This window comes from Ictidomys tridecemlineatus, chromosome 8, assembly GCF_052094955.1.
Source record: "Ictidomys tridecemlineatus isolate mIctTri1 chromosome 8, mIctTri1.hap1, whole genome shotgun sequence".
NCBI lineage: Eukaryota > Metazoa > Chordata > Mammalia > Rodentia > Sciuridae > Ictidomys > Ictidomys tridecemlineatus.
The window spans coordinates 155,388,766-155,415,077 of NC_135484.1; the positions used below are offsets into that span (position 1 = coordinate 155,388,766).

General features: G+C 39.3%; 6 protein-coding genes and 1 pseudogene across 6 annotated transcripts; 3 read left to right on the plus strand and 4 right to left on the minus strand.

The window, feature by feature from the left end:
* The first annotated feature begins 9,783 nt into the window (after positions 1–9,783).
* On the plus strand, positions 9,784–10,346 carry LOC101976202 (histone H2B type 1-C/E/F/G/I). Its single transcript, XM_005337052.5, has one exon. It carries the CDS (start codon positions 9,812–9,814, stop codon positions 10,190–10,192), a length of 381 nt encoding a protein of 126 aa, XP_005337109.1. The 5' UTR covers positions 9,784–9,811; the 3' UTR covers positions 10,193–10,346.
* Positions 10,347–14,382: 4,036 nt separating this feature from the next.
* LOC101972420 (histone H4) lies at positions 14,383–14,795 on the minus strand. Its single transcript, XM_005337095.5, has one exon. The coding sequence runs from the start codon at positions 14,756–14,758 to the stop codon at positions 14,447–14,449; it is 312 nt and encodes a 103-aa protein (XP_005337152.1). The 5' UTR covers positions 14,759–14,795; the 3' UTR covers positions 14,383–14,446.
* Positions 14,796–19,797: 5,002 nt separating this feature from the next.
* Positions 19,798–20,826, minus strand: LOC144366394 (histone H3). The gene has a single exon (XM_078020649.1). It carries the CDS (start codon positions 20,357–20,359, stop codon positions 19,949–19,951), a length of 411 nt encoding a protein of 136 aa, XP_077876775.1. The 5' UTR covers positions 20,360–20,826; the 3' UTR covers positions 19,798–19,948.
* A 140-nt stretch (positions 20,827–20,966) lies between these two features.
* LOC101978141 (histone H2A type 1-B) lies at positions 20,967–22,006 on the minus strand. The gene has a single exon (XM_005337057.5). The coding sequence runs from the start codon at positions 21,653–21,655 to the stop codon at positions 21,263–21,265; it is 393 nt and encodes a 130-aa protein (XP_005337114.1). The 5' UTR covers positions 21,656–22,006; the 3' UTR covers positions 20,967–21,262.
* On the plus strand, positions 21,944–22,352 carry LOC101977868 (histone H2B type 1-C/E/F/G/I-like; annotated as a pseudogene).
* Positions 22,353–22,605: 253 nt separating this feature from the next.
* On the minus strand, positions 22,606–23,073 carry LOC101972712 (histone H2B type 1-C/E/F/G/I). The gene has a single exon (XM_013363666.4). It carries the CDS (start codon positions 23,028–23,030, stop codon positions 22,650–22,652), a length of 381 nt encoding a protein of 126 aa, XP_013219120.1. The 5' UTR covers positions 23,031–23,073; the 3' UTR covers positions 22,606–22,649.
* A 228-nt stretch (positions 23,074–23,301) lies between these two features.
* LOC101977597 (histone H2A type 1-B) lies at positions 23,302–24,016 on the plus strand. The gene has a single exon (XM_013363661.4). It carries the CDS (start codon positions 23,361–23,363, stop codon positions 23,751–23,753), a length of 393 nt encoding a protein of 130 aa, XP_013219115.1. The 5' UTR covers positions 23,302–23,360; the 3' UTR covers positions 23,754–24,016.
* Positions 24,017–26,312: the final 2,296 nt, after the last annotated feature.

Below are 26,312 nucleotides of genomic sequence, written 5' to 3' on the forward strand. Positions count from 1 at the left end.
GATGTCTGACTTTTCTATTTTAATTACAGATAGGTTATCGCTAATGTGTAGAAAGACTATATAAGTTTTTAAATGCTACTCTCATACCCATCAACCCTATTGTTTTTATTAGCTTTAATTCTTCATAGATTCTTATGGACTCTTTCATTGTCAATTACATTATTTTCAGAAACAAAGATAATTGTCTTATTGAATTCTTTCTGTTTGTTCTTTTTCCTGCCCTATGTCATATTGGCCATACTCCACAGTGTTATGTTCAGTAGGAGTAGTGCCACAGTCCTCTTGCTCTTGGCACTTTAAAAATACTCCCAAACTTACACCAGTAAGTATTATGGTCACTTGGGATTACAAGCATGCGCTGTCATCTACTCTTTATGAAGTCATTCCAGGCTGTTGAAAATGTTCATGATGAATAAATGTCATATTTTAGCAAATCCTTCCTCAGCATGTATGGAGCTGACCATAGTTTTTCCTCTATTCTCCTACATGAGCAGATTTATAATGCTAAACTTTATTTTATTCTTGAAATAAAACCAATATTTTGTGCTATTTTTTAAAAGGAATATGGGCTATTGTTTTCCATTTTCTGTGTTTTAAATAGTTCTTTTTTTAAGAGAGAGAGAATTTTTCAATATTTATTTTTTAGTTTTCAGGGGACACAACATCTTTATTTTTTTACTTTTTTTTAAATATGGTGCTGAAGATCGAACCTTGCATTCGAAAGCATTACCATTTGAGCCACATCCCCAACCCTTAAATAGTTCTTTTTTTTAGATAAATACATGAGAAGGAGACTAGAATTTTGTTTCTTGTCATTTTGTTTCCTTCATATTTTCTTTCTTTAGTTTCTCCCATTCCCTTTCCTTTTTCCTTTTTTTCTTTACTTTTTTTATTGTTTTATATTGTTCTTCAATTTGTATAATAAGGTTGTAGAATTTCAAAAGGAAAAATTAGTGGAGAACTATTTTTTACATTGAAACAGGATCTGTAAATTAGAGGTCATGAAGTCCTTAAAATTCACCAAAACATAAAATCCAACTGGTCTTGCAATCATTTGGGTTGAAAAGCTCAAGAGAAAAATTTTTTTTAACTGCTTATTTCTATTTCCTTATTAATAATTTGTTTATTCTTTGTGTATTACTAAATAACTACCTTTTTCTCTCAAATATTATCATGTTCTGTTTTATTTTTTTGTAAAGTTAGCTAAAGCGATTTTTTTCTTTCTTTCTTTCTTTTTTTTTTTGTGTGTGTGTTTTTGTGTTTCTTTTGGTTGTTTCTTTCCCTTATTATTACATTTTTTCTTATTCTCATCCCTTATGCACACACAAAATTTTTTTCCAAAGAAAACCTATTGTATTATGGATCATTTCTACTATTTTCTATTTAATTCATTTTGTACTTTTAAAATTTCTTGCTACTTTATTTCATTTTACTCTGGTTCCTTTTGTAGCTTCTTCTTTGTGTATCCTAGGCATTTCTTGTTCCTTAAGGCATGTTTTTATTGTTAACATATTTAACATTAATATATATTTAATGCTATATCTTTTTCCTTAGTGCCACTTCAGGTACATCTTGCAATCCCCATGTGTATCATTGATTCATGTTTATTTTCTTGTGATTTCCAATTCTCCATGTTATATAGTACTGTGATTTTTACTTCCAAGTATATAGGAAGATTAATATTTTTCCTATCTTTACAAAAAAAATGAAAACAACTTTCCATTTCTCTTTATGTAGATTATAATAAAAGAATACAAGTATATGAAATTTATTCTTTTGCGTATATTATCACATTTTCTGAAGCTAGGATTGAATTTTTCACATGGTTCAGCGTGTGCTTTGGGGGGGGGCGACATTGGATGTTCTGTGAGAACAAGAATCATAGATTGAGTTGGTTTATTATGTTGTTCACATCTATAACCATAAGCATTCTTTCTTGCTTGGTATATAAGTATCTAAGAGTATTGTGTATTAAAAGGTTATCCTACAACTGTAAATTGAACAGTCTCCTAATTCTGCCAGTTTGTTGGCTTAGATAGTAGTTTTGTTGTCAGGAACATCTAAGGTCATAAATGTTACATCTTATTGGTGGATATTTATTTTATCCTTATGAGACATAGCTGTGTGACCTAAAGATCTCTAAAGCCACCTTTGTATTGAATATACTGCAATCTGACTAACTAGAAATCCTAGTTGTGGAGAGATGGAATGTTGCAGATCAAGAGCCAAAATCCTGAGCTATCATTAGTCCCTTGTAATAGCCATTTACCACCAACCTTTGTATCAGACCTGATATTGGCTACTAGGCAAAACTCTGGGAATGTAGTTCAAAGCTTAGCAGACTTCTAGCTTCTATTAACTGGAAAGCTAAAAATGCTATACCATCTGAAACCTATAAAAGAAGTTTCCCCACTCTGCTACAGCCTGCCTACCTGATACCCTCACCAATATGTGTGGTGAATGCATTGATTTATGTCTTTGCATTGATTTATGTCTTTCCTTTGTCCTGTGACTTTATAAAAGTTCATGTAACCTCTTCCGTGGTGAAGCATGTTATTCAAGGTGACCTTAATCCATGTACCTAGACCTTGGCCAATCATATTTGGCTCAGAATAAAGAATCTCTTCTTTCCTTTGGAGGAGAAACTGTTGTTTGTGTCAACAGTTGTTTGTTTTCTGGAAGTTCTATTGTGCTCATTTTCAAATCTGCCTGGAATTAATTGTTCTTGTTCCTTGATTGAATATTTCAGTTTTTATCTCTTTAAACATTTAGTAAAGAGATATTTTGTGGTCTCTGTCTGATAGTTCTTGTTTGCTGGAAGCCTGATTCTCCATACTGGTTAGTATCTCTATAATTTGGTGACATTTATTATGAACTTATATTTGAATGTTCAAAGTTCCTGACAGTGTTCTAGTACGTAATAGTTGCTTAGTAAATAACCACTTAATAAACAAACAGCCTGTATAAACCTAGAGAACTTGGGTTCCAGGTGGTTCACACCCGGGGGATAATGGTTTAAAGGTAAACCACTGAATGGATTGCTTCTGAAGCGGGTAGTTTCTTTGGAAAATCAATAGAGGGCACTGTGTACCTGCCTCACCTTAATTCCAGGTCACTTTTAATGAGATACCCAGACCAAGTAAATTTCCTCTGCTCTCCTCTGTAGAGCCTTATAAAGACAACTTTTGTTCCTAGGAACTTTTGCTTGTTTTTTTCCCCCTCCAACTTATGCTTTCCCAGAGTGTTGGCTTAATGCTAAGTATCTTAGTTCTATTTAAAAGCCTAGAATTGTCTTCCCCAAGGCGCAGACATTAGTTCTCAGAACTCAGAATCTTCTGATAATGATATTTAACCTAGAAAACTCTAACTGGTTTGTTTATCTCCCTAGCTTCAGATTCTAGGGGGTTTTTGTTGTTGTTGTTGTTGTTTGTTCTGGTCAGTTCCAGCGAGTTTTCCTTGGTTTCTGCTTGTTTTGTTCTATTCCTTAGGAAGGCAAAGATGTGTCCATGTTTGTTGCAGCTTTTCTAGTCTTTGGATGGACTTTGAAGAATACCTTCTTTTCCACATTGCCAACAGGCATCTTTACTGTGTCCCTTTGTATCCCTAGTAATACTTTCAGCTTTAAATTGTTTTGTCTGCTATTAATACTACTATACTTGCATTCTCTTGCTAAATGTTTTCCAGGCATATTTTTCCTTCATCTTTATGTTTTGTTTTAGCAAACTTATTTTTGAGGGGGTGGGGGGACTAGGGCTGAACCCAGGGCTTTAACAAACACTAAGCCACTTCCCAGCCTTTTTTATCTTCATTATCCCAGCCCTTTTTTATCATTATTATTTTGAGACAGGGTCTCACTAAGATGCTGAGGCTGGCTTTGAACTTACAATTCTGCTGCCCCAATCTCCCCAGCCACTGGAACCTCCCTGTGTCACTGCTCCTGGCTTTATTATTTTTTAAATTATGCATTATTTGTTTTCAGACTAATATGTTTGTTAAAATATAATTCCAATAATTCTTTTCTGAAACAAGAGAAGCCCATAAGGAATATTTTATTATATGCATTTGATGGCTTTATTTAAAAATAGAAATGTCATAAGAAGACCCAAGTATTATTCATAATCCAGAACAGATATGGTTTTCTGAGAAAAGCAAAAGAAAACTTATAAAACTTCCTTTCGTGATTTCACAATCCTCAAAATGCCTTACAATAATACATTTAATGAAATACATACCATTATTTTAGGATTCTCTTATATGTAAACCTGAATTTTAAAATATCAGTTTTTTTAACACCTCTTTATTTAATTAATTAAAATTTTAATGTATTATATGTGGTGAAGATCGAAACCAGGGCTTTGCACATGCTGGGGAAGCACTCTACCACTGAACTACAACTCCAGCCAAAATATCAGTTTTTTGATCTGGAGAGAATTTTTTTTGGAAAAAACTGTCAGAGAAATCTACTTATTTATAAACATTCTAGCCAATTTGTTTTTAAGCTGGTAATCTTTTGATCTAGATAATACCCTTTAGCCCATTATCTAGTGGTAACTGCCTCAGAAGAGTTTAGAACAGTCTGAATTCAGGAGCTTTATTTGGACAATCTTCTTAGTATGCAATATATATGCTACAAGTAGCTGATAAATTTCAGTACTTCTAGATCACATTAAAATAAGACAAATGTGTTCAGCACTTCTCTCTCCTCCTTCCCTCCCTTCCTTCTATGTAACTATCAGACCCAGCAAGATTTAAATGAGATTTTCCTGATTGCAACTGATGATATTGACCACAATCTGAGGCCTGTGATCCTGGAAGACTGCAGTGATTAAAGAAATCCTCCCACCATTTTTGGTTCTGAAAATAGCTTCCTTCAAGGAATTAACCTTCACCATAAAACTGAGTTAATTCCCTTCTTCAATGAAAATTTCTCTGGCATTGGAAAATGTGTACTTAATGCAAAATTGGGTGCACATCTCTTGTTTACACTACTATTGATATTTGTAAACATTTATTTTACTAATATATTTGCAGCTCTTCCTTCTAGACTTTAATACTGTCCTTTGAGTTCAGTTTTATTGTTGAAGTAGCTAGTTTTTTTTTTAGTTGATTTTTGGACTAAATGTGGGACATGAGAGGAAATAATGGAGTCAAGGATTGTTTCTAAGTTTTTAAAGTTGTCTGAGCTATTGGCCTTTCATCAGGATAGGCAAGAAGGTTAAGAACAATTTTTAAAACCTGGGAAAATATCAAGGGGCATGGGGAGAAGGGTGCCCTGTCATTTAGTATGTCAGCCCTTGACCTTGAGCTCTAGGTCTGCTGATGAGTATTCCCCCGGGCAGCTCCCTCAGTGCCTCAACCAGCCTCACCCGGTTTGGACTCTTCACATGGGAGCTCAGCAGTGGAAGGGTTTTCCCCTCCACTTCCTCAGAACAGCCATCCTCCCTCCTCTCAAGTCCGGCTCACACTGGGAGTCAGGCAGTGTCCCTGTCCTTCCTGAGCCCAGCACTGTGCTCATGAATGTAATATGAGCCACAGATGCAGTTTTGAGCTCTTCAGTGAATCCATTTTTAAAAACAAGAGCCAGGTGATTCAATTTAATAATATTTTTATTGTGATAGAGCTAAAATGTTATAATTTCAACATGTAATCCATAAAAAAAATTAATGAGATACTTTTGTCCTTTTTCACTACTAGATTGTTGAGATCTGCTATGTAATTTAGATTAAAGGGCATCTAAATTTTGTTTTTTTATTGTTTTGGTTTTCTTCTGTGGTACTGGGAATTGAACCCAGGACGGTAGTCTAGCACTGAACTAAAGTACCCTTTTTTATTATTCGTTTTTAGACAGGATCTAAGTTGTCCAGGCTGACCACAAACTTGTACACTACCTGCCTCAGCCTCCTTAGTGACTGGGATTACAATCACCCAGCCACATCCATTTTAATGTTTAATTTTCATTGGAAATATTTGATCTGTATTTAGGTATTTAAAAATTCACAATCAAATTACATGTCTAGGTTGTACCAACTCATTTTCTTCCAATTGCATCAAGATTGTCTTTTAAGTTTAAAAACGGAATAATATTTTGAAATTTAGCTTTCTACCAGCTATATCCACTCAAGTGCTCAATTGCCTCATGTGATTAGTGCGAAGTAGTTTGTTGACAAAACTCTAATCTATAAACTCAAATTCATGAATCATTCCTCTTTTGTTTCTCCAATATCTAGGATAAATTTTTGAACATGTTTTGTTAAATAGGCAAATGAAGTATACTAAAATAATTACCAATAAACATCAAATACCTACTTACACAAGTGAGAAAAAATAGCTTGTTAACTTTAAAAATAAAAAAATAGATTCTACTAGGATCGTGTAGAAAAAAAGAGAAGATACTGAGTTGATACTGAGTTTTCTGGGGGTTTATTGGTTTGTGGGGAGTGGAGGAAGAATCAGTATGCAAATAATGGAGATCAGTTTGGGCAGTATAACTCTCAAGCAAGCCCTCAAGTTTATAAAAACATTCTGGGGAGGAGTGTTGTGCACCCACCAGTGCTTTTAGCTACTCCAGAGGAGCCCAGGAGTTACAGATCAGCTTGAGCAACACAGCAACACTTGTTTTGTGAAGGGAATTGAACCCAAGGCCTTGAGCATGGAAGACAAGCATTCTACCAACTGAGCTACATGCCCAGCCCAACTCTTGTTGTCTATAAAAAGGAAAGAAAATAATGGGTAGAATCCTAGGAGAAGTTGTCCCTGTAATGTAGGTCAAAATTCTTCCACTAGCACCTCTATCAGATAGAAACCTTTCCTTCAACACAGCTTCCCCTGGTTGCTAATAGTGTGCCTTGGATTCATTAAGTTACCCACTGATTCATGTGCTAAGTGGCTACTAACTGCCAGCAGTTTACCAGGTCCTTTTTTTTTTTTTTTTTTTTTTTCCAGACAGGGTCTCTGCAATTCCTGGATTTAAGGCATCCTCCTGCCTCAGCACTATACCAGGTATATTTGCAGACAAAGAGGCAGGAGGTCTTTAAAAAAAAGTCAGATGGTTAAAACAAGGGAACTATATGCTAATACAATTGAAGAAATAAGAAATGGGTAGAAAGACATAAATGAAGTACAAGAACATAAAATTTTAATTTAGAAGTTCTAAATAAGGTTTTCAGGCCTGTTGCTTTCTAAGCTTATTTAGCTTCCAGGCCTGGAACTCCCAAATTCCTGAGAAACCTGTAACTCTACCTGTGTCCTGTTTATTAAACACCACTAAATGGATTAAGGAAAGAGGCAATATTTGAAGAAATCTAAAATTTAGGGCACTTTCCAGCACTACTACTGGAAAGTAATAAAGACTACATTAGCATAAGTATCCTGAGAATGAGCAGACTACCCTGTGTGTCATCTACATGCCTTTCCATAGCCACCCCTCACCAATGTTATTTACAAGAGGAGCCTGGAACCCCAAACATGTCTCACTCTAGAGTAGCCCACAGTTTTTCTTGAATTGGTATTCCTTACTTTACCCCAAAATGTATGTCTCTAAGATCACCTGCATTCTCCTTGAATAGGTTTCTACTTTCCTAAGTAAACCTCTGTCTATCTTCTAACTAGGTAGGTAGAGAGCCATAGCAGGGAGCCTGGAATCCCCAGATGGGAGGTGTTCTGCCTTTTTTTGTCCTAGGCTTCCTTTATTCTCCTGCCTTTTCCCATCTTTTTCCTTCCTGCATATGTGTCTAGGTCTGGGACTAGGTCCAGGAATGCTTGGTGGGATGGCCCAAAGGTGGGAAACAGGTGGGCTGAAGGGGGAAGGGCAGGATGGAGCACAGAAGGACAGGATGACAACCCTGCAGGGAGGGGCCATTCCTGGGAGGGGTTTCCCTGGCAATAGATTGGCGCTGGGGCAGTTTCTTGATAAGGGTGGAGGAAGGGCTTTGAAGGAATTAACATTTCAATCCCTCTGGAGACAGTCTCCAACTTCCCAGACTCACTTAAAATTGGCCTCCTTGATCTGATCTGATTCGATTTACCTATCTCTACTGTCTGTCTGATTCTGGCTTCACTAGCATGAGCTAAAACCCTAGTTCAATTCTCAGCATTGTAGATGAAAAAAAAATGCGTATTCCTCAATCATACTAGTTCTAACTCTAATGTGATGATTTATACTTCTGCACTCCTCTTTCTATGTCCTTTTGCAATTGCAGCATGTATCACTGGATCCTTCTCTTACCTTTATGAAAGTACATTTTGTGACTAAAGAAATCAGCTCATCCTCTTTGGGTGAATTTCTTTAATACTTTACATTCTTTTCCTCTGCATTTCTAACTGCCTTTTTCTGTATTCCTGCCATTTTCCACTTAATCTAGTCTAAATTTAGTCTCACTTTTCTCTTTTTTCTCTACTAAGTACACTGTATAATCAAAATTTCTGCATTTTTAAAGTTTTTTATCTGAGAACAACACAAGCATTCTCTTTCCTACACTGGCCCTAAATCATCTCTTCCTGAATCATCATTCTAATTCTACCACTTACTAGTAATGGTAATTGAGGCAAAGGTACTCACCTTGAGTACCTAATACCCTTTTCTGTCAAATGGAAAAAGTAATAGTTTTAATCACATAGGGCTTCTAGGATTAGATAAGTACGTACAAAACACATTAGCTATTCTGAACGTTGCTACATTATCTAAATTGGGAATAAGACAGACTTGAATTCCTATTCAATGTTTTCCTTCACTGAAGTGAGCAATACAAGTTATTTTGTCAGACAAATATGTGACTGTTTAAATTCCCAGTGCACTGCATTAAAGTGTCACTCCCCCTCACAGGCAAAGGCCCTTGTGCACAAGAAGCCTGCTGCTTGCCCACTGGCTGTGGCTGGGGCAGCCCTGCATGAAAATTTAACAAAGTACTGAGGAGTTTGGAAGCACCCTGCAGAAAGGAAAGAATTAGCCTGTTACCAAATTCAGGAAAAAGAAAACAATAATGAACTAAAAATAAATGTTAAACACCAGATTTCCATTTCAGATTTTTTTCTTTTATTCTCTTCACAATTGCATTTAATCACTTGATTTTTGTACTTCACTCTGTGACTAAGTTAGGTTCATTCCTTTCCAACTGGAAGGACTTGGCCATATGAGCTAAGAAAATCTTTCCAGTGATAACTCCCCTTAAGAAGTGCTAGGTTGCTCGCTCTCTGTAATGTGTTCCCGTTTTATCTTCCTGTTGTATTTGTTCAGTCTTTTAACATTAGGACACCCTGTCTTCATAATTATCTGGGAGACTTCTAATCCACTAGAACTTCAGTATTCCTCCTTTTCCTCCTATTGGTCTAGAATATAAAAATCTAAATCGAAAACAAAAAAGTGAATGAAATTGATCTAAAATATAATACAAATCTAAAATGAATAAAAAGTGAATAAGGAAAATCTAAAATGAAATACAAGTAGAAATCTAAAAATACAGCTTATCCAGAAGTTCTTAAATCGACCTCTAAGTTTCCAAACTGTACCATGAGCTTCACAGCTGTGGCATCTCATAGTTTTTAAAACCGAAAAGCAAACTAATCTCAATTGTTCCCAATAAAAAGGCTCTATTGTTTAAAATGTAAATTAGATTAAAGTAGCTGCCACATTTGCTGAAAAGCTGCTCTCAGGATTTGACCAATGGGACAGTAGGTCTAGAATACTTCCTTGCTCACGGGCCAACACAAATGGACCAATCAGAGTTTAGAAAAGTAATACCTCATTTGCATAAGATTGTCTACAAATAAGCAGAGTCAGAATTCAGAAGCTTCGTTCTTCTCAGAGCAGCTAAAGATGCCTGAGCCCGCGAAATCCGCTCCTGCCCCCAAAAAGGGTTCTAAAAAAGCGGTGACCAAGGCGCAGAAGAAGGACGGCAAGAAGCGCAAGCGCAGCCGCAAGGAGAGCTACTCGGTCTACGTGTACAAGGTGCTCAAGCAGGTGCACCCCGACACCGGCATCTCCTCCAAGGCCATGGGCATCATGAACTCGTTTGTGAACGACATCTTCGAGCGCATCGCGGGCGAGGCCTCGCGCCTGGCGCACTACAACAAGCGCTCGACCATCACGTCCCGGGAGATCCAGACGGCCGTGCGCCTGCTGCTGCCCGGGGAGCTGGCCAAGCACGCCGTGTCCGAGGGCACCAAGGCGGTCACCAAGTACACCAGCTCCAAATAATCGGTCGTGCCTATGCGTTTATTTAACCCAAAGGCTCTTTTCAGAGCCACTCAACAGTTCTCGAATGAGTTGTGCACTAATGTAAAGTTTGTTCCTGGCAACTTTCAAAGTTGGTTCTTAATAAACTGCAGCCTCTTGGGTGGCATGTCTACCAGCTGCGATTTCAGGGTGTTATTGTATGCGTGACTGTTACACAAGCTCTTCCTGAAAATGAGGTGAGCCATTAAATTCACTTAGGCAGTATATGGGTGCCCTTCGGCTCTTCACGAAACTTGGTCATTTAATATGAGACAATTGGAGCATCTATGGCACAAGTGCAAGTTCCCCCATGTCGGCCCCTTCCTCTCGTCTTCCTTCCTGTCCTTTGCTGCACTGTTCTGCCTGTGATGTCCGTTTTATGCTTTTTGGTTCACGTGCTAACTTGAATCTGGGGGACAGCAATCAGTACCTTTGCCTTCCCTGCTGTGATTAACAAACCAGGCATGTAGAAATAAAAATCTCAGTATTCAGATACCTCAGTTTCCTCATTAGAGTGGCAAAGGATATAGTGTGAAAGGTCATAGTGTGAAAAAAAATAATTGTGGAAATATTCTTGTTCTTTCTCTTTTTTGATGGGGATTACTGGGGATTGAACCTAAATTGCAACCTGAGAGCTGAATGCATGTGCTCTAGCTACATCCCACCATAAAGTGTACCTTAACATGCATTTGCTGGATCTTGAGGTCTGCAAGTCGGCAAACCTGCAATCATTTAAAGTCCAGCAGACTAAATTCCAGGTAATAAACAGCTGAGCTTCCCTTCCTCACTTCTCAAGTCACTGTAGGGTAGAAGCTGTCATGGGGGAAGTAGGCTAGAAAAGTTTAGCTGGGAGCTTTTTATTCATAAGTGGAAATGCTACATCCACTCTACAATACTATCACTACCTACAGAGGGTCCTTGAGAAACACTCCTAGCCAGCCATCCCAGCCAGTTTGCTAGCCTAGTTTTTGTTCTTTCAAGAAAAAATAAATGTAAAGAGAGAAATAAGTATGTTAAAGTTACTAAATTGCAACTGCATTTCCATTGTACTCACTAAAGGTGTAGTTTCAGATGATACTGATACTGAAATTCCTGGCCAATGATGAATCCAATTTTCATTACAGACTCAGACCTCATTTTAAAAACACACCTGACCATGTATCACCCAGACCCTAAGCCTTTGTGCTCTCAGCACAAAATCAGAACACTGCTGTGGCCTCCAGCTCTGCAAAGTATGTTCTCATCTAAATATGTAACCCAACCACAGAATATTAATTTTCTGCTTTTTGTTTCTCATTTTTCTCATTTCTTTATCTTTTTTCCAGATTTTGAAATTCCCAATGATTTCTTCAAGCTTTGCAATTTTCTTTGTCCAATTGTTCCCTGGACAAACCTCCCCAACAAAGACATTAGTTGATTGATCAAAAATTCCCATCTCAGCTAAATTATCATATTCTTGGAGATTATGGTCTCCAAGGCCAATCTCAGAAAGTTAGCAAGGCTGTAAGCAACTTAGCTAGACTGCGTTCCAAAATACAAAATAAAAAGGACTGGGATGTAGGTCCATGGTAGAGCACCCTGGGTTCAATCCCCAGTATGGAAAATAAATAAATAGTGCAGAAGTCTACATATCAAACAATGAAGCTTAGATTGATTTTTCAGAAAATAAAATGTTATTGAAAGCTCCTGAGCAGAGAACACATGATCAGCTCGCTTCCAGTAGCAGGATCCTAGATGAATTGGAGAGAAATAATATTGGTGAAAGAAGATAACTGTTCAAACCAAAGAAAGAGCAGCAGTAATAAAGCAGTGGATACAGGAAACAAATCGGAGAGCAATCCAAGAGTTCCCATTAATTATTTTTCCCAGTTTTTGTTGAAATTTCTCTGTACTAAGTGTTGAGATTCAGCATCAAGGAAGACATACAGAAGACAGCTCTCCTGGGATGACTAGCTTAGTCCTCAGAGAAAAGAGATGGTAAACAAGTTGACAGCTGAGCAAAGCAATTCAAATAAAGTTCTATGAAGAAATAAAATAAAACCAAGGGCCATGATTGTGATTAGGAAACGCTTTAGAGAAAGGAACCAAAACTCTAGGAAGTAAAAATTCTGGAATAACGTAACTGTTGGTACAAAAAGTCTAAAAGTAGAAAGGAATTTGTGCCTAAGAAATAAAAAAAGGCTTATGTGCTGGCCATCTCTAATCAAAATTATGAGAAAGTGAGTGAAACAAACACCTGCTCATGTGGGAAACAAATATGCAAAAAGAAGGCTTATTTATTTTGTGATACCACAATTGGAATTTTAAACACTTTTTAAGTTGCTATGTGGAAAAATGGATTTTATAAAATTTAAAGTAGCAAGAAACGAGAAAAAAATGAGAGGTTATTTCAAATAATCATGGTGAAATTATTAGATTCAGAAGAAAACTGAAATAATTGATGAACTGGCTTATATGGATGAAGAAACAAGTGAGTGAATTTACTGAGCCCTTTATTTGTCTTACTCTGTGAAACAGTAACTGAGACTAAGTAATTGATAATGAACACAAAGCTATTTCTCTCAGGTCTACAGGCTAGGAATTAAAATCTGGTGGAGGGCCATCTGCTGCTATATCATCTCAAGGCAGATGACAGGGCAAAAGAGAAAGGGGCTTGACTCAACCTAAAAGGTCTCCTAAATTATGGACTCAGGAACAACAGTGGCTAGCAAATTATTACAGACCACAAAGATAAAAAACACCAGTACATATCTTTATGGTTCAAATGCCAATTTCTTTTTCTGCATGCCTCTCAAATGTCATGAGAAATGAAAACAGTTATAGAATAACAATGATAACCAAACATCATGTTTTTCATGACCCATGCACTGTTCAAAAGGCTCGACAAATAATTTTATTTTATTCAGTATCAAGCCTATAAGACAGATAGTATTCTTATTCATACATAGGTAAAAGGCTCAGAGAGGTCAAGAAACCTGAACAAAGACACATTAAGAGCACTTTTCAGGACTGTTTCCCAAACCTCAAAGGGTATTGAGACTGTTTCCTGTAAACGTATGATTATGCTTAATCACAGACTACTAAATATTTATGCCTTATTAAATACATTTATTAAAATAATAAATCGATACAAGAAAAATCAAAGGGCCTCGCCTCATGATAAAATGCATTTTAAAGTCTTTCATAATAAGACTAAAAATAATACTGTGAGATTCACTTTAGTCTCTCAGGTCTCTGAGAATTTAATTCTTTCAGAATGGATAATCGTGCATTCTGAAATATAACACTATTAAAGAGTTGATCTTACTACTCAAGAATATGTAGAGCTTCCATACTCAGAGAAGAAATGATGACAAAATAAACACTCTTATTCAAGGTGTTCTCCAATATTATGTCTCCTCTTATTTGTCTATCCTTAAAATTTGAGTCCCCAGATCTCAGGCCCTAACGTCCTAGAAGGCAGGTTGTGGTCAGGAAATCCATGGTGCTCTGGGACGCCCTTGGGACCCTAAAAGGATAAAAGCTCATGAAATGTGTATGTCCCTACATATACTCTTTATTAAACACATTCTTTTCAGCAGTTTTTGATTCATATATTGAGAAATACTGTTGGGGGCTGGGGATATAGCTGAGATGGTAGAGTGCTTGTCACAAATCCTCAGGTTCAATCCCCAGCAGAACAAAAGAGCTACTGTTCGAAGAGGCAACAGTACCCAGATTATAAAATCTCATCTGTAGCAGAAAACAGGGCCTCAATACACTTCCTACAATGTGACACAAGCTCCTAAGAAAAGCTCTTGTCACCGACATAGTAGTACAAGACTTCTTACGGAATAAAACCCACTGGAAAAAAAACAGCCAAGGGCACATTGCAGAAAGCTTACAGTAGAAATATCGCTTTGTGCCTCAAACATGGTGTGGAACCAAAAGCAAGATGGTTAAGATGCATCAAATACATTATGTGAAACAGCGCTCACGAACAGGGTACTCACAGTGGGAATTACTCCCTTATCTGAAAACACTTCATTGCGGCCTATTCCCAACAATCTGTACCCAAAAACACCTAGTTGTAGAAAACACTATGACCATGAACAAAAATCCTTCCGCTGGCATAAACAAAATGCCGTAATACGCAAGAAAAAAATAGTAAAGCAACCCTTTCCAGTGAAAGGATGGGTGGCCCTGAAAAGGGCCTTTGTAGAAGAACGAAAGCGACTGCAGGGACAATACCACGGCTCAGCCGCCAAAGCCGTAGAGGGTGCGGCCCTGGCGCTTGAGCGCGTAGACCACGTCCATGGCCGTGACCGTCTTGCGCTTGGCGTGCTCCGTGTAGGTGACGGCGTCGCGGATCACGTTCTCCAGGAACACCTTGAGCACGCCGCGGGTCTCCTCGTAGATGAGCCCGGAGATGCGCTTGACGCCGCCACGGCGGGCCAGGCGGCGGATGGCGGGCTTGGTGATGCCCTGGATGTTGTCGCGCAGCACCTTGCGGTGGCGCTTGGCGCCGCCCTTGCCCAGGCCTTTGCCTCCCTTGCCGCGACCAGACATGGCTGAAAGGCGAGTTGGACTCAGCACAATAACCTCCCCTAGGCGCCAGAAGGCTTTTATAATAACCTAGCGGACCTGTTTGAAAACCACAAGAGCAGGGGCGGGAACTCCAGTCGGTACCCGCCCTTCTGCATATTTGTCTCTGGCTCACAGGAACCGACCCAGAGACCCTGAGGCAACCTAGAACATAGAAGTGCAATGTGAGTGTGTGTGTATACACTCACATATTTTCTACAAACAAACCTTGACACTTGCCCAACAAAATGAAACATGTTGTTATTCCTTATAAGATGCTTTAAAGACAATTTGAATCAATTCACTTCTTTATTATGTAACCTTCTTAAATGATTTTTATTGACTTATGGAGTCTGGAAACCTAAGCAGGGCTCTTTAGCATGCAGGCCTACTGGAAAAATAAAACTATGTAATGGCTACTGAATTACAGGATCAGGAGTGGAAATAGAGAAAACAATTTTCATCTTTATTTTTACTATCCTCCAATTACACTTTAGCATTTTCTTCATTTGAGAACAATAGAATTGACAGGATATGTGCTACTAATCACGTTCCAGCTGTCAATATCCTAGATATCCTAAAATAGCATCTGAACCCGTCACACCCGCACTAGTAATGCTTGAACATCTGGGTTGATGAGGTTTAAATATGTTAATGTTGCACTACCTTGGTGATCACTTCCTTTGTAATTCCATGTATAATCCTCTGAAACTTTATAAAACATTCCAGGAAGGGACCCAAAAGGTTCATCCGACATGAATATAAATCCATGATACAACAATGAGTTAAGAATTCCTCCTCTAGAGGCTCCTCAGAGAGTGAAATGATAGCACCTGGGCTTCATAAATGTTCAGAAAAGAGCACTGAATTCTATGAGTGATTGAATACCAACTGTAAATTAGGATAATCCGATGGAAATATATGGCAATGACAACTTCATTAATAAAAGAAAAAATATCATTTTCCTTTCCTCCAATCTTCGAAAGTTTTCGTGTAAAAATAGCTTAAGTATTTCTTTACAATTGAAATGAAGAAGAAATGTTGTAGGAATTAAAGCTGGTTTTTAAAGGCAGATTTTTTTTTCTTTTTTTTTTTTTTATGTTGATGGACTTTTATTTTTGCATTTATTTATATGTGGTGCTGAGAATTGACCCAGGGCCTCACACATGCTACCCAAGTGCTCTACAGCTGAGGACCAACCTACACTAGGCACATTTTTGATCTTGTGGAAATTGGCATAAACTCCATGAGAGATTTCGATATAGCTTAAGAATAGTTAATCAATCTCTTACTCAAAATGTATAAGTTTTCAGCCTTTGAATTCCTTGTTACTCTAAATATGGGATAGCCACCTTGCTATGTAAATCCAGGCAATAAATAATTCTTGCTAACTTTCTTTTTATTCGCCATGTTCAATCTATGTTCTGCATGACCTAAAGGGATTACTGAGCCAGAGACCCTGACAGTTTGCAATTTACAATACAGACATATCTCCCAAGTCATAGGCCAAATAACCTCTGGATGTGATTACATGCACCTCTAACACTTGTTCAGAATTTTCTCAACATCTACAGGAGATTATCTAAAGCTGCACCCTCAACTATTGAGGATATGAGAAGTTGTTATTCTACTGTGATATACAAGGTATGTGTGATTTTGTCCCAAGTGTATAGTTCTTTTGTCCTTCCTTACATCTATGTAAATCTGTTAATGTTTACTCAATAATAAATGGTGTGTTTTCTCTCTTCTATTTGGTACAGAGGTATCCATTCATTACCAGAATTATTTTATTTCTTCAAAATGTGAAGGGAATAAAGAGCCTCATAGGGTCACATTTCTTTATTTTATGTTAAATAGTTATATGGTTATTGAACATGAATTATATATCTGGATTAATATTGGATTAAAACCCTTAGGAAAACAGACAGTATGGGCTATTTCAGAGTTTAATGTTAGATGGAAACTGGCATAACTACTTCTTTCATAATTGCAATTTATCTTCAATGATGTTTAAGGCCCCAACGGGTGAGGCTTTCATTCAATGCAAAAGGAATAACAAGAATCAAGTTTTCCTATGTTAGCAGTACTGCCCAGACTTACTGGTGCAGGAACAAGCATTTGGGAAATAATCATGATGGCAGAAGAAGCAACAGAAGGAGGTTCACGACACTCGTGGCTCCAGACTCTGTATATGGAAAACCCTTTCATATCAATAATTGTATGACAGATGGATAAAACCAAATCCATACTTTGGATGTTTACAATCTCCTAGGAGGAAATTAAAATGAACAAGTATACACACATAATGAAATAGATTATAATGGCCATTTAAATGACCAGTACAGGAATTTAAACTGGAAAGATTAAATCCCAAGGGATGGGAAATGACATATATAAAGATGTCAAAGTACATTCTTAGATTAGTTTAAAATACAATTTAAGCTGGGGAGAGAAAAAGGGGAAAAAACTGAAAAGAAAAAAAAAAGATACAGTGAAACATTAGTGGTTATGACCAATATCATGTAACTCATGTAAAATCGACTCTCAAATACACATCAGTGTTTTTATACATTCCATGACAGTTCTAAATTACAGTGCAGAATGGTGATTCAATGACGATAAAAGACTTTGAATGCCTCACAAAAGAGAAATTCTTAAATCCTAAAACTACAGGAATATGGGGCATAAAAATTTGAAGTGTTTTGTTTTCATTGCAATGAACAAAATGAATTAAAGTCCATAAAGATGGCAGTTCATAACCAACAAAGATACTTTGAAAATAGCCAATGCAGCTGCAAAATAAGAGAGCTGGAACCACAACCATGACGAGGAAGATAAAAGATGAATTTATGAAGAATCCTTCAAATGTGCTGATAGGCTTCATGTGGTAACAAAAGAAGGGGAAGAATTGAGAAACTGAAGTGTGAACTAGTTAAAAAAAAAAAGGCATTATTAGTAGGTCTTTTAGGGATGTGAATTATAATGTTGCTTAGATAGAGCTGGTAATTTTCGGGGACTGCCATGTACCCAGAAGTCAACCATGATAAGGAAACAGGACAGGACTGCAGGACTAGCCTTCTGAAGTGTCGACATAAAACTTACAGATGAATTTAAGGAAGGTAAGAAAGGCACTCCATATGAAAATTCCTGCTGACTGAAGAAAAAACTATTCCTATATGATGCAGCAGAAAATCAATTGTCATGAGTTAAATCCCTTCACTTTGGAAAAACATAAGCTCCATAGTATGTGAATAAATGTTCAAAGTAAAAGTGACTTATACTAAGCTGCTTTCTCATGTCAAACATTTAGATTATTTTGAATTTTTTTTTTTTACATTTTTTTTTTCCTAGTCCAAGTTGGGTGTGCTACATGATGTATTCAGACACTTGTTGCTTTAGATGGATCAAGAAAAGGACAAGATGAAACCCTCAGCTTCTTTGGACTTTGTACCCAGTGTGCCTGTGTGTGTGTGTGTGTGTGTGTGTGTGTGTGTGTGTGTATTTTCTCTTTTTTCTTTTCCAGATGAACTCAGGGGCACTCTAAATAAAATCCCAGGATTTTATTTAGAGATAGGGTCCCACTGAGTTGCTTAACACCCCACTGTTGTGGAGGTTGGCTTGAAATTGCAAACCTCCTGCCTCAGCGTCCCCAGCCCCTGGAATTTCATTCTAGCATCACCATGGCCAGCTATACCCAGCATTTTTCTACTTCATAGTCATAATGAAATACAGAGTGTACATGCATCAAAATAAACATAATGTGTGTGAGGGGGGCATATCTTATAAGAAATGAATGAAATAAAATTAAAACACATTCTGCCTACAGTCCTATATTCAATATGAAGAAGCTAAGTGGTACCACCTTCCCTCAACATTTGCATAAGTTGTAAATGTAGTACTTGAATATAAAGAATTTGTTTTTAAACCTGTGTGTGTGTGTGTGTGTGTGTGTGTGTGTGTGTGTGTGTGAATGCTGACACATTCCTTCATCCTATTCCTGAATACCTTTTCAAAGTCCCTCTTCCACATCTAAAACACAACAGACCTAATCTGCAGAGGGCCGAGGTAAACATTTTACTGATTTCCCCAAGTACAGCCAGTTCAAAGAATTATTTTTTAATTCATGAAAGAGTTCCTCTTTATAATTTCCACTGAATTGCCACTGAAATAAACTATGGTTTCAATTATTATTTCAGGAAGATTACTGACAATTCCATTTCCTTAAAGAATTGAACATTTGAACTCCCAAAATTAATCTTCCCCAAAAAACCACTATGATGCTTGTTGAGAGAGAGAGAGAGAGAGAGAGAGAGAGAGAGAGAGAGAGAGAGAGACTGTTCTAATAAACTGTTGTCCAAATATCTGCTACTGTTGATCTTGTGGAGAAACCCCAAAACGTCCTGTTACTGCCTCTAAATTGTAAGATTTCCTGGATAAATCTGAATAAAAAGCAGTTGAATTTATGAAATGCCAAAAATATATCACCAAACTGAAACTACAAAGACAAATCTTATATTTTAAGCAAAGATGTTCTCTTCAACCTGATAATATGAAGAGGTGTTTTGACAAACGCATAGGCCTATGATTTTCAAAAATTGACAAATAGAATATACGACTGGGGTCCTGGATCAATATTAGGCTGTCATAGAATGCCCAAGATCCTGCATTGAACTCCTAGCACTGAGAATGGAATGCAAAAGTGTAAACATATAAATTATAAAAGCCAAACTGATCTCAGTGAATGGTAATATAAAATTGGAGATAAGGGGAATAGTCAGTTTCCCTCCCTGAATTTCAACAAGCACATTTCTGGAAATAGCTAAAACTCTTTAAGATGAGAAGCTGCGAGTGAGATGGGAACCAATCAGCTTAAAGACATTCTACGCACTACCGTGTGGCAGCCAATCCTCTTGAAGTCTGGGTTGTGTTCACAGACACAATTTAAAAGTAATATCCTAACAGTCGAATAAAGAACACGTGAGGGTAACTTAAGAAAAAATTAGAAAATCACAATAAGGGACAGATTCATTTAACTAATTTAATTACCATGGGTTAGAAATAGACACGGGGACGACTCCAGATGAATTTCAACAGCGATGAACAGCTCTTCAACGGAAAAGGTGGGTGGCTCTGAAAAGAGCCTTTGGGTTCAGCTTAATACTGTTTCGAAAGAGTTTACGCCCGCTCCCCGCGGATGCGGCGCGCCAGCTGGATGTCCTTGGGCATGATGGTGACGCGCTTGGCGTGGATGGCGCACAGGTTGGTGTCCTCGAACAGCCCCACCAGGTAGGCCTCGCTGGCCTCCTGCAGCGCCATGACGGCCGAGCTCTGGAAGCGCAGGTCGGTCTTGAAGTCCTGCGCGATCTCGCGCACCAGGCGCTGGAACGGGAGCTTGCGGATCAGCAGCTCGGTGGACTTCTGGTAGCGGCGGATCTCGCGCAGCGCCACGGTGCCCGGCCGGTAGCGGTGAGGCTTCTTGACGCCGCCGGTGGCCGGGGCGCTCTTGCGGGCGGCCTTGGTGGCCAGCTGCTTCCGCGGGGCCTTGCCGCCGGTGGACTTACGGGCAGTTTGCTTTGTACGGGCCATTACGACCGCAAAGAAACTGTACTTAATGGAAAACTGAATGCTTATGACTTGCTACCTGTGTATATATAAAGAGAGGCACCTTCTGATTGGGCCACGCAGTCGCTACCTTACAGCTAGCAGCAAAGGTATTGGTGGCGACATCCACTTCCTGATCACATGAACACCCAAAGCGTTTAACCAAATATTAACATCTTCCTGACTCTAATTGTTTTCAACTCTTGCTCGCCTGTACTTTCCCGAGTGCCTTTCAGATGCTTTCTCTGCTCTCTGTATTAAGATGACATGTTGCTTGAACAGAATTCTTAAATTTTAAATTTGGCGCCGGAAATCCATCTCATCAACTTTTGAAAAGGCACACTAAAATATGATCAGGCAATTCTCATTCTCCTGCAAAAATTATATTTACATAAAAATCCTAATGTTAAACTTCCAGGTTTCTAAGTGCATCATAATCTTTTAGTATGAAATTCTCAAAACTCACCATTAACACTACCATATCTTTACTACTTTAATAGCACCCACTGGAAATACTGGAAAATAATCCTGTAATTACCAATTTGAACAGCCTTAGGCAACATTTTAATTCAAAGAAGGAAAGACAACAAAGCAGAATTTAACCTGTGGTTTTATTGCTGTCGCAAAATAAACTTCCAAATAAAAATCTAACCAGTAAGGTTGGCACTTGATTTTCCACGAAGATCGAATTGCCGATCACGCAAACATGTAGCAGGCTTTTATGAAATTTACACTTCCCAGATACTTAACACTTCCCAACCTCAAAGTGAGTACTTCGGCAGACACATTCACGATAATGTGTGGAAGCCCTTTGAATGATTATGTAAGTGGCTCTTAAAAGAGCCTTTTGTTATGCATGACTGGATATCAAAAATTCTAGCTTTCCATTTACTTGCCCTTAGCCTTATGGTGGCTCTCGGTCTTCTTGGGCAGCAGCACCGCCTGGATGTTGGGCAGGACACCGCCCTGAGCGATGGTCACACGGCCCAGCAGCTTGTTGAGCTCCTCATCGTTGCGGATGGCCAGCTGCAGGTGGCGAGGGATGATACGCGTCTTCTTGTTGTCACGGGCCGCGTTGCCAGCCAGCTCCAGGATCTCGGCGGTCAGATACTCCAGCACAGCGGCCAGGTAGACGGGCGCGCCGGCCCCGACCCGCTCGGAGTAATTGCCTTTGCGTAGAAGCCGATGCACACGACCCACGGGGAACTGAAGACCTGCTCGGGAAGAGCGAGTCTTGGCCTTGGCCCGCGCCTTGCCGCCCTGTTTGCCGCGTCCGGACATGTTAAATCTAGTACAGATGCTGCTCCACCAAGAAACGAAAAACCTTCTTTAAGTTTCTGGGCTACTGAGAATCTCTTATACATGTAAACCGGATTGTAAACTCTGCTCGGTGATTGGTTAAATTAATGTGTATCATTTAGACCAATTGGAAAGATGATATACAATCCCTTAATTTGCATAGGACCAAGCTACTCCTGAAAATTATCCAATCAAAGCATAAGCTGTACAGACGTGTTGGCATAGAACACTCCAAATATTCATGCAACGCATGAGATTCATTTTTTCTTTTTAATATCTTTTGCCATGCTTGAGCAAGCGTAGTCCGCTCCTGCCCCAAAAAAGGGTTCTAAAAAGGCGGTGACCAAGGCGCAGAAAATGGCAAGAAGCGCAAGCGCAGCCGAAAGGAGAGCTATACTCCGTCTATCTGTACAAGGTGCTCAAGCAGGTGCACCCCAACACCGGCATCTCGTCCAAGGCCATGGGCATCATGAACTCGTTCGTGAACGACATCTTCGAGCGCATCGCGGGCGAGGCCTCGCGCCTGGCGCACTACAACAAGCGCTCGACCATCACGTCCCGGGAGATCCAGACGGCGGTGCGCTTGCTGCTGCCCGGGGAGCTGGCCAAGCACGCCTTGTCGGAGGGCACCAAGGAGGTCACCAAGTACACCAGCTCCAAGTGATTTTTGTCAACCTACACTTACTCTGATACCCAAAGGGTTAACTTAACATTTCCTGGCTGTCATGGGTTCTTGAAATTTAGTGAAAAGGTTGTTAATGTATTGTTTCAGTTGCATAATTTCCTGGCCCTTCCTGGCCAAAGTAACTAGTAAGGATTATCTGAAAACTGGGTCCAAATCGATCAGAGTTGTGCTCCAATCTAAAACATCTCCTTTCACAGCATGAAAAGCTAGAAGTGCAAATACATTTACAACTCTTCAGGTGAAGATATGTGGCTCTGAAAAGAGCCTTTGGTTTGTTGAAGTACAAGCTGCTCACTTGGAGCTGGTGTACTTAGTAACTGCCTTGGTGCCCTCCGACACGGCGTGCTTGGCCAGCTCCCCGGGCAGCAGCAGGCGCACCGCCGTCTGGATCTCCCGGGACGTGATGGTCGAGCGCTTGTTGTAGTGCGCCAGGCGCGAGGCCTCGCCCGCGATGCGCTCGAAGATGTCGTTCACGAACGAGTTCATGATGCCCATGGCCTTGGACGAGATGCCGGTGTCGGGGTGCACCTGCTTGAGCACCTTGTACACGTACACCGAGTAGCTCTCCTTGCGGCTACGCTTGCGCTTCTTGCCGTCCTTCTTCTGCGCCTTGGTCACTGCCTTCTTGGAGCCCTTCTTCGGGGCAGGAGCGGATTTCGCTGGCTCAGGCATTTGGCTGTAAGTTAGACACAACAAGAAAGAAAAAAGAAACACAATGATGGAGTCTGTTTGGGGCCTCTTCTTTTATAGGGCTTGTATGCAAATAAGGGATTGAAAAACTTTTAGATGTGATTTGAAAATGTATTGATGACGTTACATATGCAAATTTGATTGCATCATAGATCCTTTCTTATTGGGTGAATAGTAAATGAGAATTTTAACCAATCCAAATTCGCCATTTGGAATTCTACCTACCACTATAAGTAGCTTCTTGTAGCTCCCCTCACACCATTTCATTTTTGGTTTCCCTTCGATTGCTTGTTGGTTGTGTTGTGAACCAGAATGTCTGGACGCGGCAAACAGGGAGGCAAGGCTCGGGCCAAGGCCAAGACTCGCTCTTCCCGAGCCGGTCTTCAGTTCCCAGTGGGTCGTGTGCATCGGCTGCTACGCAAAGGTAACTACTCCGAGCGGGTGGGCGCCGGGGCGCCGGTCTACCTGGCTGCTGTGCTGGAGTACCTGACGGCCGAGATCCTGGAGCTGGCTGGCAACGCGGCCCGTGACAACAAGAAGACGCGTATCATCCCTCGTCACTTGCAGCTGGCCATCCGCAATGATGAGGAGCTCAACAAGCTGCTGGGCCGTGTGACCATTGCTCAGGGCGGTGTCCTGCCCAACATCCAGGCGGTGCTGCTGCCCAAGAAGACCGAGAGCCATCATAAGGCGAAGGGAAAGTGAGAAGCTTACAATTTTTGCAGTACTCCTTATTCTCCGAAATCAAAGGCTCTTTTCAGAGCCACCCACTAATTCCTTTAAAAGTGCTGGAATACGTTAAGCCTGAATGTTTAAGCTTCATTTTTCATTTTACTGTATCTTTTTGAAGGTACAGTTAATAGATCCCAACACTCGAGGAAAGTGCTCGTTTTTGACCCTGCAACAGTGCATTGCGCTCAATTACATTTTATGATTCAAACATTAATAAAAGTAAGAGGAGAAATTCAGTTCCTGGTACCCCAATTCCTATAGAGAAGTGTCATGCATTATTGTTACAAAAGAAATATAAGAACGAGAACAAAGAGAAAAGCTACCCAATCACTTTGCAGGGCGGGCTTTTTGAATCAAGAAGAAGGCGCCAAGTCCCTAGACTGCCTACATCATAGGTTTTATCCAGGACACAAATGTGCATGGTATCCCATCCAAGAGGGCACTTTCATACCAAGAACATCTAGTGTGCTTGCTGCATCTGATGTCAGGATAATTCAAGTATATTATTTCCCCAGAACTGAAAAGAAAAAAAAAAGTTCTTCAGAGGGATCATTCCGTTTTGACAATGAAAACTGTTGTAACACTTTTGCCTTTTTGGGGGGGGGGGGGGGAGGAGGACAGAATGCATGAAGGTTTACAAATTTAAATGATAAGTATACACATGGGTTTTCTAGCTGGACCCCTGTATGTGAGTTCACAATGTGATGGTGTGCAATATATTTAGGAAATCCCTTTTTTTTTTTTTTTTTTTTTGAAGATTTTCTTTCAAACTAGACGGCTGGATTTGTAGCTGAAGGCTCAGTCATTTGTGGAGTGGTTTCTATTCTAAGTGTTAATTATTAAGAGTGGTTAAAGCCAGAATTAGACAGTCAGTAGAAATAGGTAAATCGAGTCAGGTTGGATCAAGAAGGCCAATTTTGAGTGAGTCTGGTAAATTGAAAACAGTCCTCTGAGGGATTGAAATGTTCATTCCTTTGAGCCCTTCTTCCACCCTTATCTAGAACCTGCCCGTTTCAACCTGTTGCTAAGGTAATCCTGGGAAATGTCCCTCCTTACAGGGAGCAATAAAGTTGTTAATTAATGTGTCCTGGGCTACACCTTCTGGGCCTTCCCTTTTCCGCACACCTGTTTCCCACCTCTTGACCATCCCACCAAGCATTCCCGGAGGTAGTCACCTACACCGGAAGGAGAGAGATAAGCTGAAGAGAGCCAGAGAAGAAAGGAATCCTAGGACATATAAGAAGGGCAGAACGCCTGGCTTCTTCTCCCTTCCAAGAGAAGTCTGTCACTCCTTAAATAAACCTGGCTTTCTATGCTCGCCTCAGGGTGCTTCTCTAATGTTCACACTTCAACAGGTGAGGAAGCAGAACTCATCACCAATAACCAGTGATATCAAGATTGCTATTGCTGACAAGAAGGCATTCCACCTGACATCTTTATATACAATGCAAAATGTGTGTGTGTGTGTGTGTGTGTAACATGTGCGATCACCATGATCATTGTGGTCAAAATCCGTGAAAATCAGATGAAAGGAATTCTTGATAGTCCTAGAAACTTCGGAATATGCCACAGAAACCTAAAAATCAAGTACTTGCTGTTTTTCATAACCAAAAAAAAAAAAAAGGCCTCTTATACCATTTATGACAGTTATCAATGTGTAAAATTCACAACTAGATGGCTGGATTTGTAGCTGAAGGCTCAGTCATTAATAAACAAAGTCTCAAATATATAATGAATGTAATAAATGTGTGTGTTTTTTGTTGTTTTTTTCTTTTTTGGAGGGGCTATATATGAGATGCTTTTCTATTGCAAAGATATGTGTGCTCTGTAATGGGCAAAAATCATTACAATCAACAATATCCTACAAGTTTATAATTAAAAACACAGAAATAGTGCCCTAATAAAGAGCCAAATAGATGCACATTCCCCTAGAAGACTTTTTAAAAGCTTGGGCAGGCCTTTTAGACTATGTGCTCATATGATAGTGAATGGAAATATAATCCATTCTTTATCTCAATCTATAGTTTGATTATTTCTAAAAAGGGTTCAGAACTATTCTCCATAGATCAGAGTCCATACATTCATGTGTTTAATGAGCCACTCCTGCTGAAGAAACTGATTTATGGCTTCACTTTAATCTTCTCATCATATTGTTACAAATGATGTCTTGAGATGACCTTCAGAACAAGTGTCCACTTATGGAAAGAATGTGAAAGGATCAGTACAGATTCTAGCACCTTTTTACCTTCAGCTAATACATATGACACCTCTTAAATTTTTGTTTTTTGAGGGAGGGAGATGGATAAAGCTGAGGATCAAACCCTGCAGAGACTCTTATATCCTAGGCAAGTAAGTGCTTTACCACCAAGCCACATTCCCAGCTCCATGTCTACTATTTTAGAAGAGCTTACTCTTACTAGAAATAAAAACAAATAAAATGGAAAAACTGCAAGATATATTTCTGTGGATTCTCATGGGATAGCTCCTTGATATCCATCCTATACTCATTTATCACATAGCACAATATTTCAT

What these genes read in the sequence shown, in the direction of transcription:
- LOC101976202 (XM_005337052.5), top strand. Translation starts at nt 9,812, where the DNA reads ATGCCTGAGCCCGCGAAATCCGCTCCTGCCCCCAAAAAGGGTTCTAAA.
- LOC101972420 (XM_005337095.5), bottom strand. Translation starts at nt 14,758, where the DNA reads ATGTCTGGTCGCGGCAAGGGAGGCAAAGGCCTGGGCAAGGGCGGCGCC.
- LOC144366394 (XM_078020649.1), bottom strand. Translation starts at nt 20,359, where the DNA reads ATGGCCCGTACAAAGCAAACTGCCCGTAAGTCCACCGGCGGCAAGGCC.
- LOC101978141 (XM_005337057.5), bottom strand. Translation starts at nt 21,655, where the DNA reads ATGTCCGGACGCGGCAAACAGGGCGGCAAGGCGCGGGCCAAGGCCAAG.
- LOC101972712 (XM_013363666.4), bottom strand. Translation starts at nt 23,030, where the DNA reads ATGCCTGAGCCAGCGAAATCCGCTCCTGCCCCGAAGAAGGGCTCCAAG.
- LOC101977597 (XM_013363661.4), top strand. Translation starts at nt 23,361, where the DNA reads ATGTCTGGACGCGGCAAACAGGGAGGCAAGGCTCGGGCCAAGGCCAAG.